We start from the raw sequence: 14,364 nt of genomic DNA, 5'->3' as shown, positions 1-14,364 counted from the left end.
ATTGGGGAGCTGCACTGAGGCATAGTATAAGAGAAACGAAGCTTATTTAGACCTGTGAATAATGCAGGGCTTTACTTTATGCTAGTAAAGTCAAAGTATGAATAAAAGTCTTAATATGTTGTAGGTGGCGATAAGGTTTTCTTCCCGATTCAGTGTAAGCAGTGAACCTAACTGCACTTTTCTCTATACTGTAGTTGATCGAGGATACGGGCTTGGAGATCAACTGTATGAGTGAGGAAATGAATGTGAGACAGTTGCTTCAGCCTGAGCAGGTTCACGGTGGAGCCCTTGGGGAGTTTGTTGTAGAAACTTACCCAGAATGTGAGCTCTCCTTCAGGAGCAGAAAACCCAGAGTTTCCTTCATCACAAGTTTATCAAACTAAACTCACTTACTGGAACAAGCCCCAGGGGATCAAAACTCATCGAGTGCAACAGTTTTGGTTTTTAAATGGTGTTAATGCAGTTCATTAAAACTCCACCTTTAAGATATTTTCTTCTCTCTGCAGTCAGTTTAACAAAAACAAACAAACAAACCAAACATCCAGTGTCATCAATTTAACCTGTAACATGAGCAGAGCAGGATACGGATCCCTAACATTCAGGGTGCTGCTGTTTTTAGAGGAAGCTTTATTGGCTCTCAGGATTGTTAAAGGCCAGAAGAATTAAGTAGATTCAATGCATGCATGATGGATGCAAGCCCTTTAAACAGGGAAACCTACAGATAAATAGAGAAACCCATTAAAGCCTTGTACTTGGTGACCGCGATGTAAAGTCAGGCAGAAAGAGCATTAGAGATTACTGCAGACATGGCTTTACTAGCATTGTTTAGAAATCTAATTTAATTGTTTTTAAGACCTGTGCACATTAATACCTGTTATCCTGCTCTAAAGCTATCGCTATATTAACAGTTAATTAACTAACAACTGTTCTGTATGTACTGCAAGGACTAAAACCTTCACGCCTCTGACACAAAGCCTTAAATAATGAATTTTAGAAGCTTCAAATTAATAATTATCTTGAGATTCTTCAATTAGCCAATGACAAATTTGTTAATGTCAAAGATAATAAAGCTTCTTTTCTGAAGGCACCGGGTGGACTTTATCTTCAAATTTAAGAAGGTTTTGAGTTGATAAATACTGCAGAAAGACAGATTTCATATTTTAAAAAAAAATCTGTTTGTACATCAAAAAATTCAGAGATTTTATTTTAAAAAGTGCTTGGCCTTGAAAGTTTAAAATATGATGCTAACAAAAGCCAGAGATATGAAAATTGGATGTAACAATTATAATAAACTTGAGGTCATGTTTAAGGGTTTCTTAGAGGACACGTGAGATGGAATAGGTGAGTATGTTTTGCATTTCTATTACCCAAGTCAGGACAAAGTTTCTTCAGGTTATATTTGCCTGACTGTGGATGTTCAATACTTTACAATTATTTCTTTTTTTTCTTTTTTTTTTTTTTAAGTTAACATGTTCTTTATTTCTTTTTTTTTTTTTTTCTTTTTTTTTTGGCCTGTCCCGTTTGGCTCTTTTGCCATCAGAATTGTTGTCTAAAGGCAAAGAAAGATGCCCAACGGATTTACTTTACCAAACTGACCATCCCAGCCTTGCCGTAATGGTCCATTTGATTCACCTTTTATTGTTTACAATTATTTCTTACCCACGTTTTGACATATACGATCCCAGTAGCAGTTGGGGTCGACCCTGCCACTAGTTGCTAGAAACTGGGTGGTTGTTGACTGCCGCTAGGTGAGAATGATCACAAAGACGTTGCTTCACTAAAGACGGGATCTGATGCAGCATTGTAAACCTCTCTGTGACCAGTATCACCCACGGACTGTCAGCACCCTCCAGTTCGCCTGTCGGTTGTGGTGTCCAGAGGCTTTTTAGCAATACCATACATTGGTTAATGCGATGAATATCCATCGGCATGGGAAAAACTAAACGTTTCACATATTTGGCAAGAAAGCCTGTCCTGTAACAGAGTAATTAGTGTGACTAATACAATATACTAATTAGAAATTTCAGCATGCAACAAACTGGGGACCACAAGTTAATCAGTTGTTGACAAAAATATTAATTTATTTAAAAAGAATATTACCTACAAACATAAAACAGCTCTCTGAGAAGAAATTATTTGAACTCAACACAAAATGGCTCATACTCAACAGTAAGTGTAAACTCGGACACTCGATATCCAAACGAAAGGAAAATATTTCTCAGTGCAACCGAATATTGTAAACCTGTCTTTTTTCTCTCTCTAACAGAAACAAAACATCTGCAGAAAACGGAGAGAAATGAAAATACAAAACAACATTCACATATATGAATGATTGTTAAAGGAATACATAGCCTTTTGACAAAGAAGCTCTGATCACTTTCACCTCAAGGACATGCTTTAATTTAACAAAGTATGTTTATAATTATTCATTTCCCTACAACAACTGATTTTTTTTTTTACTCTATTAGGGACGCTGAATTATTGTATGTTTAGTGTGGTGTTGGCTCTTTTGGTTCTTTACAATCACGGTATAGCTCCATATTGTTGGTATTTAGTAGTTACTTAGATTTGAAAGGTCTTTGGTTCCCTCCAGATTTATTTTTAGTTCTCTAGTTTCCACATTGAATATTTGTTACTCTCTTTTTTTCAAAATATATATAAAAAAAATAATTAAAAAAAATTTAGTTTGCTACTTTGTAGTCACTTTATACCCGGTCTTAATTTAGTTCCCTCGAGTAGTTAAACATTTGTTTTTAAATCTATTAAATCAAATAGAATATGGTAAGCTTGGGGACACTTTAGGGAAATTAAATAAATAAATAATTTAACTAGAGATGATGTTTTATTGAATATTCCCATCGTATTCTTTGTCATCTGTGTTTCTTTTGCTAAAAGTTAGTTTTAGTGAGCCATTTCATCATCCGTGTGTAGTTGTTGCTAATTTAGTTCCCTAAAAACCTGAATTTATGCATTTAGTTTTAAGTAACCTACCTGCTAGTATATTACATTTGTTTTGTAGATACTTAATACTTAGTTAAATGTATTTTTAAATCCCTTCTGAACATTTAATGTATTTATTTACATATTTACTGCATCGTATTTTCAGTAGTCTCACTTCACTTCCTTGTAATGCTCATGCCATATTTAATTCTCTGCAGTAGCCATCTTCAGTAGATCGAAGGGAACAAAATAAGAGCCTCTAAATATATCACTATCCTGTTAATTTAATCCTACAGGGAATGTTTGGATCATTAAAATAATTTAGGAACACTGTAGGATGATGTATTAGAACCAGTTGCTTTTCCCCCCACTGCAAAAACTCTCACCGATAATCATGTAGTCGTCCTATACAGAAATTCCCACAATACGAAACTCAACCATGGTCATAAATTATTGTTTATTGCGCCTCATAATACTAATGACATTTAAGTGGATAATATATTTTTGTTTAGTAAGTTTTAAGAAAAACAAACTACACTGTATTATTGTGTTCTCTGCTGGATGTATTACCCAGCAGGACATGTAGGGCTGTTTAATTTGTCATATTTACCTCACCAGTCTTCCATACACTGCTCATTAAACGCTGAACTTTTGATTGCGTAATGATTTAATGATACAGAGCTTTTTTGTCAAACTCTGTGTTCACATGGATAGTAATGACATGACTGTGAAACTGTTTTAGCCCAGAGGATGAATGCTGTACAAAAATCCCACTGCCTGATTTGATGCTTAAAGGTTTGTAGACTGCAGGGTTGGGTTTGTGTCGTGAATACACAGCCAGTCAGGATATTCCTTTAACAAGTGACTTCCTGTGAAGTGGGTGAGGGAGAGTCCTAATAGGGGTAGAGGTGGGTGACGGGGTATGCTGTGGGAACTCTGATGACTGGGACAACTACTGAGGGCATTCTGGAGGGAAAACCTGAGGAAGAGTGAAAGAAAGAAAAAGAAACTCAAATGTTGGGGTGATGGAATAGATTAAATGGATGGATTAAGGATCGAAAGTGAAACTAGGAAATTACCGTAAGCAGGGAGGGTGCCTGCAGGGCTGTAACCATAAGGAGCACCAAAACCTGCGGGGGGATAAAATAAATCAAATGTTATCATTAAATAGCACCTATATATACACACCAGTATCACCCACAGCTTTTGTAATCTATTATCATCTCAGCAATAGTTTTCACCTACATTTATGTTGAATCATATTAAAAACTGTTGTGCTTCCAGCCCTTTTTCCCTTGTAGATTGTCTGCTCAGCTGCCCTTTTATTATGAAGCACTGGGGGGCAATTCAATGTTGCACTCAATTAATGTAGCACTATCAATCTGCTACAGCTTTAATTGTGAGGCGCAGATGGAACACGAGTGTGTATTTACCAGTGAGAGAGCACCGAATTATGGCTAAAGTTACTCTCAAATGGGGGAAAAAAAAGATCTAATCTACTGTAATTGGTGGACACAAGGGTCATGTCAGTTCATCAAATAAAAATAATAATCCTACCAGACCAAGATGAATTTGCCTGAAAGAAATCTTGGGAAAGACATGTCTTAATATGAATTATACAAAATTTTGGGTCCAGGCTGTCATTAGTTTTCTCCAATAAATAAATCAGGGTGAGGTGTTGTTAAGTGTTTTTAGCACTAGATCCATTATCTAGAAAACTACTTGAGATAGGTCCTTCAAATTTATTCTGGGTAAATATTTGGTGCTAATCTGCTCCATTCTCTTGGACCTGGACACTGGATAGTGTAGTGGTAAGACTACACACCTTTGGAGCAGGAGTCACAAGTTCAATTCCCACCCGGTATCCAGTAGGTCCTGGCCCCCCCCATGCTTAAAACCAAGCCCTGGAATGGCGCGGCTATGTCTGCAGCTCGGACGCAAGAATTTCACTACATCTTGTACCCTGTATAACTGTGTATGTGGGAAATAAAGGTTGTTTGTTTTGTAGGGTACTGATTTTATTTCCAGATTCTTATACAGAAGGCTAACAGCAAGAGGAAGCTAATTAAAACACTTTACACTCTGGTGTAAATCCTGAGCACTGAATTAAAGATCATTCAGTATAACGCAGGTTTGTACAGCTTAATAACAGTCAGTCAAATGAAGGAGTATTGATTTATTAATTTTCCCCTTGGTATATGTAACGGACATGTTAAACAATGATGTGACTGCTGTGTGACTCACCTGGTGGGATGTATCCATGTGCGGGTGGGGTGCTGATGTAGGGAGCTCTGGGGATAATGGGGACCCGTGGAGGTCTGGCAGCGAGGGCTGGGAGGGTGAGGACCGAAGCCACGGGTCGCTTTGGCTGCACAAAAAATAGACCACAGTAAGAACAATACATGTTTTCTTTCACTGGGAATTTATCAACATTTTACTCACATCCTGATCTAACTGCTAAAAGGAAAAAGACTGATTTAAGTTTAAAACTCTCTGATTTGTCTCATCTGTCAATATCTGCAGGACACAATGCAGGACGTTAATTTGAAAGTCATTCTGAGAACCTTAATGTTTTACTCACTGGAGGGTTTGGCCGTTTCTTCTTGTTGGTCGTAGATTTAGAGCCGGAGAACAGGCTGTTCAGAGCGGCGAGCGCAGCGCTGGCTTTGGCTACTTTCTTGTTGGGACCCGTTCCCCGAAAAACCTGCTTGTCTACCTCAACCTGTTATCGCACACAGAGATGAGAGCTCATATTAACAGGGTTCCTCCTGCTAAAGACTGAAGTCTTCAAGACGACAAAGAAGAACAAAAAAACCACTTGGATTTGTGTACAAGATCGACTCAACAATAACTTTATTAATAAGAACAAAACGCTGTTCCCCGATGGTTAGAGAAAAAGTTTATGTTTGAAAGAAAGAAGAAAATCAAAATGCTTGAATTTGAGCGGGCTGCCTCGATTCCCATCATGTAAAAATTTAAAACACATTCTGCACAAACACAACACGGCTTCAGTACAGCTGCAGAACTGATTCTCATTGAATGTGCATTTCTTTATTTTGTTGCTAGCAAACATACAGTGCAGTAAACTGTTTATCCAACTTTTAAATTGCAATATTAGAATTTTATTTAAAACAATTAACTCCTGCTTCCTTAAATCCCCCTTTAAAGCATGTTAGCATGATTAAGCCTGATGTCTGTAGACTAATACCAGTTAAGGCCCTGTTTTTTAAGATAAATGAATTTTCTTAAAATTTAAAAAACAAATTTACATATTAAATTTACATTTTTCTGTTATATTTACATATAATAGAAACATACAGATTTTCATTATCAATGTTACAATAAATCTAATAAATTATGCCACGCTATTATAGATTATGCCAACCAGCTTAATCTATAAAAAGTCAAAAACAACCTTCTTTTCCTGAAGCACCGCTTTGAAAAAGCTCTTCTTTTGTTTTAATAATGACTTAATCGACAAGGGAGAAACCGGAAATTAAAGTAACTGCTATGTGATATGAGTAATTCAGTCCCATACCTGTCGTTAACATAGTCTCTGGAGCACCTTTGTTTCTTAATAAGACATCTACATATGCAGCTCTTTTGTTGTTAATGCCAAAGGAAATCATCGCCACATAAAGAAACACAGAGCTTCTTGCATAAAGCACTGCAACAACATATAGCCTTAAAAAGCAAGCAGAAAACAAACTACAGCAGCGATTTTACAGGGACTAAACTAGTTTCATGTTCGGCTGCGTTTGCTGGCATTTAAAGCTGTTTTCATATACAGGAAGCTCTGAACATAAAACGCATTCTGTCGTTCATCTGCTCCTAATAAGAGAAGACATCGGAGACAGAGCGGAGCAGTGAGTGGAGGTGTGTTTGTTTTCCTACCTCTATGATGAAGCGTTTGTCGTAGCTGCTGCCGCTCTCCGATATCAGCTCGTATTTGAGGCCGCGGCGTTTCTCATTCAGCTCCATCACCGGGTTCTTACCTCCTGCCGTCAGGATCGGTCCAGGAGCTCTAGACTGCAGACGCATGCAGAGAGAGAGAATCAGCTGCAGGCTTTACATCCGGTTTATCCCCCGAATGAGGAAACATGAGCTCTTGAGCACAAAGTAAGACAAGCTATCTAAGCAGCCCGTTCACATCAGGTATACCTCCTACATGCTGGAAGAGTGAGAAAGAACAAGCTGCTGATATTCAGTATTTGCTGCACAGCTTACAGATACAAATGCCTATTACAGCTAATTAGAAAATGTAGTCTTTTTGTTTTTCATCTTTACTAAGCTGCTTCTTTTCTGTTTTCTGTTTAAGTTCCTTGAAGATGTTTCACTCTCTCATCCAAGAAGTTTCTTCACTTCTCAGAGAGAAGAAGAGTGGAGAAGTGGAGAGTCCCAGGTATTTAAGCCCTAGTGGGAGTTGTGCTGTGAAAGAGACGCAACAAATGCAACAACGGGCGTATGTCCAACAAATAAGTGTCCAGCCCGCAGTATTTAATTATTTAGTTAGTTAGATGGTTATAAGTGCACAAACTCTGTGCTGACAGGTAGGCCAAAACAGTCATTAGCGTTCAACCTGGTCTTAATGAAGTATGCAGACGGTGCTCTCAGCACCACCAGGCTACCATATTTTTTTTTAACTATGCAATTCTGATTATTGAGAGCTGATACCTTTTTTTAAATTATATTTTTTCTATATTGGTTCTTGGGATTGTTCAATCAAAGCATCATCATCATATGACCCCTCAACCTGAATGTAGGGAATAAACCACGCAAAATTTACAGGAAACCCCGGGGCCTGTCTGAACCCTGACCACGAATAAAAATAAACACTTTAATAATTTAATTTGTTAAAATTTATGGAATTCACATAGTAATAAGTTTTGGTATGCAGCCTATATTATGAGGTTCTTTGTGTTTTTGCTCACATTTTCAAAGACATCATCCCAGCCCACATAAAACGCAGCCCACTGATAGTCACACACCCATGCACATCTATCAAGTTAACACTGATCTAACACACTTTAATTTCTATGACTGGAAGGTTAAAACAGAGCTTGAAAAAACGTTCTGAGGACACGACTGAAAATGATTTTAAAAAAGTATTTTCAAATAACAACTTTGAAACATCTTGATGTAAGTTGGAGAGCACTTAAAATAAAAGAAAAACTATCTGAAAGTCTGGCTCAATACTTTAAAGAAGAGTTCAAAGAAATCTATAGAATAAATCAAAATATCAAGTTGCAACCTAACAGAATAAAATGAAGCTCATGCTTCTTCATGGTCTGATGAACTAATAACCCAGCAAACCACTGGCTAAATGAAAAATCAGGTTCTACCAGTCTCAGAAATAACCTCCACATCTGGTTTGGGATCTATGAGGAAACCTGTGTGTAAGAATATTATTTTACTGTATTTCATTTTCTTTTAAATTGTATCTATTTTTTATGTTATTAGATTAGACTGAAATGGATGAATGAAGAAATGCTTACTGGAAATAGTTTCGGTGATTTGCAGTATAACATGTCTGAATGGTCAAACTGACAGTAAACTTTTATTTATTTTACATTTTCAAAACTCAACTTTGAGTTTTTATATTTTAATGGATGAGGAGGTTTACAATGAAAGCTATCAAAAGAATGAAATTCAATTAACTTTTATTTATATGGCGCCAGACTCCCAGCAGCTGAGCTCTGACCGAGCAGCAATTTTAAATGGCTGTATCTGTCATTTTAAAAAAATGATTGTAAACCTATCGAGATTAATATTTCACACACAACACCTACAAGCAAGGTCGTCTGCTCTTTATAAAACACGGGCATAACCATTGTGAGGTCGACAAACGTTTTTGAAGTCCCAAGTTGAGTGTTTTCACCATCGCCATTGTCAGTGGTTTGACGCCGGACGTGACGAGCGAGGGGCGGCTCTGACTGTGAAGTCTCACTCTCATTGAGTGTGCAAGTATGTAAACCTACTGTGTACACACACACACACACACACACACACACACACACACACACACACACACACACACACACACACGTAAAAAGGAGACACAACCTCAACAACCAAGGGACTGCAGGGGACAAACGGAGCTACAGATATAAGAACTAATAAGATGATTAAGCAAAACTTGCTTTCACGCTGCTCATGTTATTGATACCTGATGACATGTTTCTGTTTTGCTGGCCTCAGGGTAATCCCTAACATTAGTTAAGTGTGGTTGTGAAACCCAAACTCTCCCCACACTCTGCTGGAGGTCTCTTCCTGTTAAAAGGGAGTTTTTCCTTCCCCTAGTCACCAATTGCCCCCAAGAGGGGATCCTCTTTCTAAAATTTTACTTTATGATGAAACCATCTTGAGGTGATTGCTGCTGTGAATTGGTGCCATATGAATAAAACAGAAATGAATTTTAGTGGTGATTTTAAGAGAGGCATTGAGGTATCCGGGAGTGAGTAGAAACATGACGGCCTTTTGGATTTTTAGAAAATTTGTCCTTCAGGCTCTCAGAGGCAACAGAGTCGGGGAAGGTTACATTTTTGTTCACATAAGGACAGGAAAAAAAAATTAGTAATACATGAAAAGAAAGTTCCACAGAACATGTTTAAATCCAAGGTTTCCAGCCTTTGTAATCAGGACGACCGAAAAGCTGCAGAAGAATTTTTATTGTGTTGAATCTCTAATGAACCTCATGGATGTGTTGTAATCAGGAAGAACCTTTCACAAAAGGCCATAGTCTGTGTGTGTGTGTTCGTTCCTCACCTCCTGTGTGTCTGTGGAGGAGGTGATGGAGGTGGAGCTGGAGCTGGTGGACATCCTGTCGTTCTTCCCTTCGCCATCTGACTTCTCGTCGGCACTCAGCGAGTCCACGTCTCCATCGCTGCCGAGCACGTAGCCCAAAGCCTGCAGCGCCTGAGGACGACAGCAGCGAAAACAAAAACAGCCAGAGGACGTTCTTTTAAATTTCATCACCGCACGACTTCCTGCTGCATTCAACACGACAGTCATCGGATTACAAAAGTAGCGGATAAACTTTTTGTGACGTCCTGACAGCCGCAAATGGGAGATGAGTCACGCTTTCACATCCATCATTTGTCACTGAGCTGTCCTTGAACAAGGCACTCAAACCCCAGCTGCTGCAGTGAGGCTGCAAAGCGAACAACAAGAACAGAAAGACTGGCTGTGCTGAGAGTGTGAAAGTGCAACTGAATGAATAAATATGTGTGAAAAAGACTCTGTGTGAGCAGTCAAACTTCTAGTTCAATAAAAGATTTGTCACAAAAAGAACATTGTGTGTTCTCGTATCGATTTAGAAGAAAACTTCAGCTGCTGTTTCTTTGTCCAACTTAATGTTCAGCTTTTAAACACCTGAGTACAAAATTATTGACAAACCAAACTAACAGGCAGACACAGGACTGGAAGCTAAAGTGGTGTTGTTAACCCTCTGAACCCCCTTTTACTTGCTTCACTTACAGATGTCATAATTTTAAAAGTAGAGAAAGCAACTTGATACCTGTGCTGATATTAAAGTGGACCTATTCTGCTTTTCCTTTATTTTTTATGTCTTTTGCTTTTAGTGGAGTTTCTGCAACTAACGACAAACCGGATTTCCTTTGTTCTCATGATTTCTCTTGTTCTTTTTAGTCTTAGAAGACTAAAACGGGGGGCGACCGTGGCGCAGGAGGTTGGGAAGTGCATTTGTAACTGGAAGGTCGCCGGTTTGATCCCTGTGCTTTCTGTCCTGGTTGAATAGTGGAATTGTAAAGCGCTTTGGGTGCCTTGAAAAGCGCTATATAAACGCAATCCATTATTATTATCATTATTAGTTTTCAGCAGTTTGAAAACTCTTATATGTGTATTAGAATTTGAAATTAGAGCCTAAAAGAACTGCAGGACAGTTCGAATACACTTTCTGTGATGTTTCCTGTTTGTTTTGTTTTTTAATCTTTCTGTATCTGCTCGTCTGTGTCTAAGTGTTTATGGAGCTAGTGCTGTGGAATCCAAGTCCCTATAAATCAATCGGTCTATCTATGATAACCCAGTTAACCCAGTATCTAAAGGAATAGGCTCTAGCCCATCGTGACCCTGAGCAGAATTAAATGGTAGTGATGTTCATCATTTTAGTTTGTCTCAATCTGAAGCTTTCAAACATTAAGCACAAATCATACTCTGGATTTTGAGGTGTTTACATGTCCCAAAGAAGACATTTGCTAACCGATGACTATCAGACAACCCATCTAAGGTTCATTAAAATACAACCCCCAGACTTCTGTGACTTTTATGCAGCTCTTTGAACTGTGTTGGTACCTTGAGAGCTACTTGGAGCTTGGCGGTTCTCTTGGAGTTCCCTGTGGCCTGGTATGTGGTTCCCTGGATTTCCACGGACATGGTGAAGACTGGAGCGTGCACTGGGCCGGATTGGGACAGCAGGCGGTACTGAAGGCCCGGGTGGATCTGGTTCAGACGCATCAGAGCATTCATGGGATGGTTTGGATCGGTCATCCTCCAGTCTAGCACTTAAAGAGGAGAGATGCACATGTTATTAATGAAACAGAGACCTCATGACTCCACAAGCAGGAAGTGAGAGAAGCCATTTCATTGGCCCAGCTTCTTTCCTATTAGCAGCTAGCTGATGGGACTAGAATGACACCGTCCGGGTGTTACACCACTGACACTTCAGCCAGCGACACTTCACACCTACACAGTGACGAGAGATGAGCTGCCTCCCCGGAGTCCTGAGCAGTAATATCTCACTGATGAATTGGAAATGAAACCTCACTCCTGGTGACATCCATTACAAAACAAGTGCTGAGTGTCGCCAAATAATAAGCATTTTTAATAATAAGCAGATTTTAGTCCAACTCTGTCAACTGTGCTATGAGGCTACAAAAGATTTGACTTTGTAAACAAATAAGATCTATAAAGGACAGAACTGAAGTCAAATGACATTTGTCAGCTGTCAAACTTTTAATATTAATATAGAAATGGGAACAACATCACAGTCTGAAATCAAGTTCAACAAGATGCTTTAAAAAAACAAAAACTCTTCGGACCCACAGGAAAACTGATCAATTAAACAGGTGCTGGTTGTTTCCAAGGAACTGACGAATGCTCATTACATAAACGTGTGCACAATATAATGGAGACAGATCCATGTACGTGGACTTATCCAGTCAGTTCTATTTATTAATCTATGAATTTAATAAAAAATAAACTGTTCAAACAACCTGCAGGGTTTCATAGAGAGGTGATAACAGATGTCACCAAGTGGAAACATCCGGGGCAGAAAAATGAAATCAATTTCCAAAAAGTGCAGTTCCTGTTAGGGCCACCTGAGCCTGGCTTCAAAACGGAGTCAAACCCACAGACTTGTATGTTAAAATGTACAACTCTAAAACAGAGATGAACTTGCAGGTATTAAAACAAATAAACAACCATTTTGGCCTCTGTGGATAGTGTCCACTCTTCCTTGAGTTATACTGGTAAGGCTAGAAGTTATGGCTCCTCTGACTGACAGATGCTGTTCCTCTAATGACCACTTGGGGCTCGTCACAAAAGCGAGTAAATCCACAGAAACATTCTGTTACCTGTTTAGATTTTTTTTTTTAATTATTCTTGTCATCTGAGTTTTAATTTGTAGTTTTTTAAAAAAAACAAAAACAAAAAAACATGCTTTAGAGCTTCAAGGCTACAGCTGTCACCACCTGTACCATTATTACAGGTATTCAAATCTAACGCAGGGTTAATGGACTGGGCAAAGTTGAAGAGGAAGAGGGCCGGCAGAAACGTTCATGTGTAATTTCAGATTCTTGAGAAACACTACAGAGTTATCGATGATGCTGAGGTGATCATTTATTTGCATATGGCCACCCACAGATTTCAGCTTTTGTGTAACAGGTGTCACAGCGGGGACACTTGAGGCTTGTGAAGTGTGCAGCCGCCTGGTTCTGCAGCCACTGTGTGTAATTACTGAAAGGTTCTGACAGGCACTTTAGACTTGAGTGTCACTTCTATGAATATGGATGCAGACGAGGTGTAAGAAAACAAATGTGGAGGTGCTGGTGGACAGGTGCCGGAAGGAAGACAGGGGGAGGTGTTAAAGCACTGTAAGTGTGTGTGTAAAACCCAACATGCGCGTGTGTGGTGGGAGGTGGTGAGATAATTGCGTGGCAACAGCCCAGCAGTATTAATCCTCCTCTATCTCTGCCTCCGTCACCTCCTTTGAACTGGAAGCAGATGAGGGTTGCCGGAGACGATGGTCCCAGCGAGGGCCAATTTAATTACTGTGACACTGACAGACAAGACTCTGAGAGCGAGGGGGAGGAGGAGTGAAGAGGCCGAAGGCTGCAGCCATCAGTGCCAAGACCGTTTAGTTTACGGCTGCAGCTAATTATTATTTTCACTGTCAGCTAATCTGCTGATTTTTTTTTTTTTTTTTTAAGCAATTATTGGATTAAACTGTCTATAAAATACCAGAAAAAGCAGCCAGACATCTTTAAATGTCTTGTTTAACGAGCAGTCCATGGCTAAAAATATCCATTTGAATATCTGTACAAAACAGGTGTCAAACTCATGGCCAAACACAGCCCTCTGTATGCTTTAATCCAGTTGGAACATCCCTTTTTGTCTAACACATTTTGGTCCACCTAAGCTCAGCTGTGGTCTGCACAGGAACACAACAAACCAAACAAAGGGATTCAGCTTCCCAGCACCCGAGCTTACGAACACAAACTGGCAAAAAAAAAAAAAAAAGACTGGTACAGAGGGCAGGCGGTTTAAAGAAAGATGGGAGACTGAGAAGCGTGTGTGAAGGGAGGCCTGCGTTTCCACCACGACACAGGCTCTGTATTCAAACAACATTTCAACTCCACGCACCAGCAGAGATGCAGAGCCACGGAGGAGGAGACGCGAGGCAGAAAGCTGCTGAGCTGAAGAGGCAACTAAAGCCAAACATGTTTTTTCTCAAAGTGAGATTTCTTCACTGCAGAGGGGAGAGCTGAGCGAGAGATTTTCAGGGAAACTGAAGTTTATTTGCAAGTTTTCATTTTTATTTGTTACTTGTAGTTAATTTTATGCAACACTAGCCTGTGTGCAGCACAGTACATGATCAAAGATTCTTTTTCTTTTGTTGCTGAGACCAGGATATAAAGAACAGAACTAAAGTAGTGCATTAGGAGAGAAACCTATATGATCTGAAAGTGAAAGCTGATGTGATGCACTTGAATACACCATAGAAGCTAAAACCATTCAGTGTCTGAACACAGGTGATGTGATCTGTGCATATCAGGTGACCTGTGCACGTGGATTTTATGGATTTTATGGTCTGAACCAAGAGAAAGTTAAAATCCTTTGAGACATCAGTGGGCAAGTAAAAATTATTATTAAAAAATTGACATAAATCATCAATATTTCATTGAATTT

At 39.1% G+C, this 14,364-nt stretch overlaps 1 protein-coding gene and 1 long non-coding RNA gene across 4 annotated transcripts in view; one reads left to right on the top strand and one right to left on the bottom strand.

Annotated features, from left to right (window-relative positions):
- The window catches only part of LOC146563098 (uncharacterized), a 68,863-nt gene extending 59,884 nt beyond the window's left edge, over positions 1-8,979 (top strand). Inside the window, exon 4 of the long non-coding RNA XR_014894717.1 lies at positions 7,259-8,979. This is a non-coding gene — a long non-coding RNA (uncharacterized LOC146563098). The remainder of the gene's footprint in view (positions 1-7,258) is intronic.
- Positions 1-14,364, bottom strand: part of LOC146563096 (spermatid perinuclear RNA-binding protein-like) — a 101,690-nt gene that overhangs the window by 2,426 nt on the left and 84,900 nt on the right. For 2 of the 3 annotated variants that reach the window (XM_085295480.1, XM_085295479.1), the window contains 6 exons: positions 11,251-11,459; positions 9,706-9,855; positions 6,835-6,969; positions 5,522-5,662; positions 5,185-5,308; positions 4,020-4,070 (listed from right to left, as the gene is read on the bottom strand). In XM_085295480.1, coding sequence (XP_085151606.1) covers positions 4,020-4,070; positions 5,185-5,308; positions 5,522-5,662; positions 6,835-6,969; positions 9,706-9,855; positions 11,251-11,459 — 810 coding nt within the window. Of the gene's footprint in view, positions 1-1,350; positions 3,920-4,019; positions 4,071-5,184; positions 5,309-5,521; positions 5,663-6,834; positions 6,970-9,705; positions 9,856-11,250; positions 11,460-14,364 lie in introns of those variants that run through there. The other variant, XM_085295481.1, reaches the window with a different exon arrangement.

Source organism: Mchenga conophoros, linkage group LG12 (genome assembly GCF_057382185.1).
Source record: "Mchenga conophoros isolate Kocher_MC1m ecotype Shallow Benthic linkage group LG12, M_conophoros_male_GT1.1, whole genome shotgun sequence".
In the NCBI taxonomy this organism is placed as follows: domain Eukaryota; kingdom Metazoa; phylum Chordata; class Actinopteri; order Cichliformes; family Cichlidae; genus Mchenga; species Mchenga conophoros.
The sequence above is the reverse complement of the archived record's forward strand: the minus strand, read 5'-3'. Positions and strand labels throughout refer to the sequence as shown.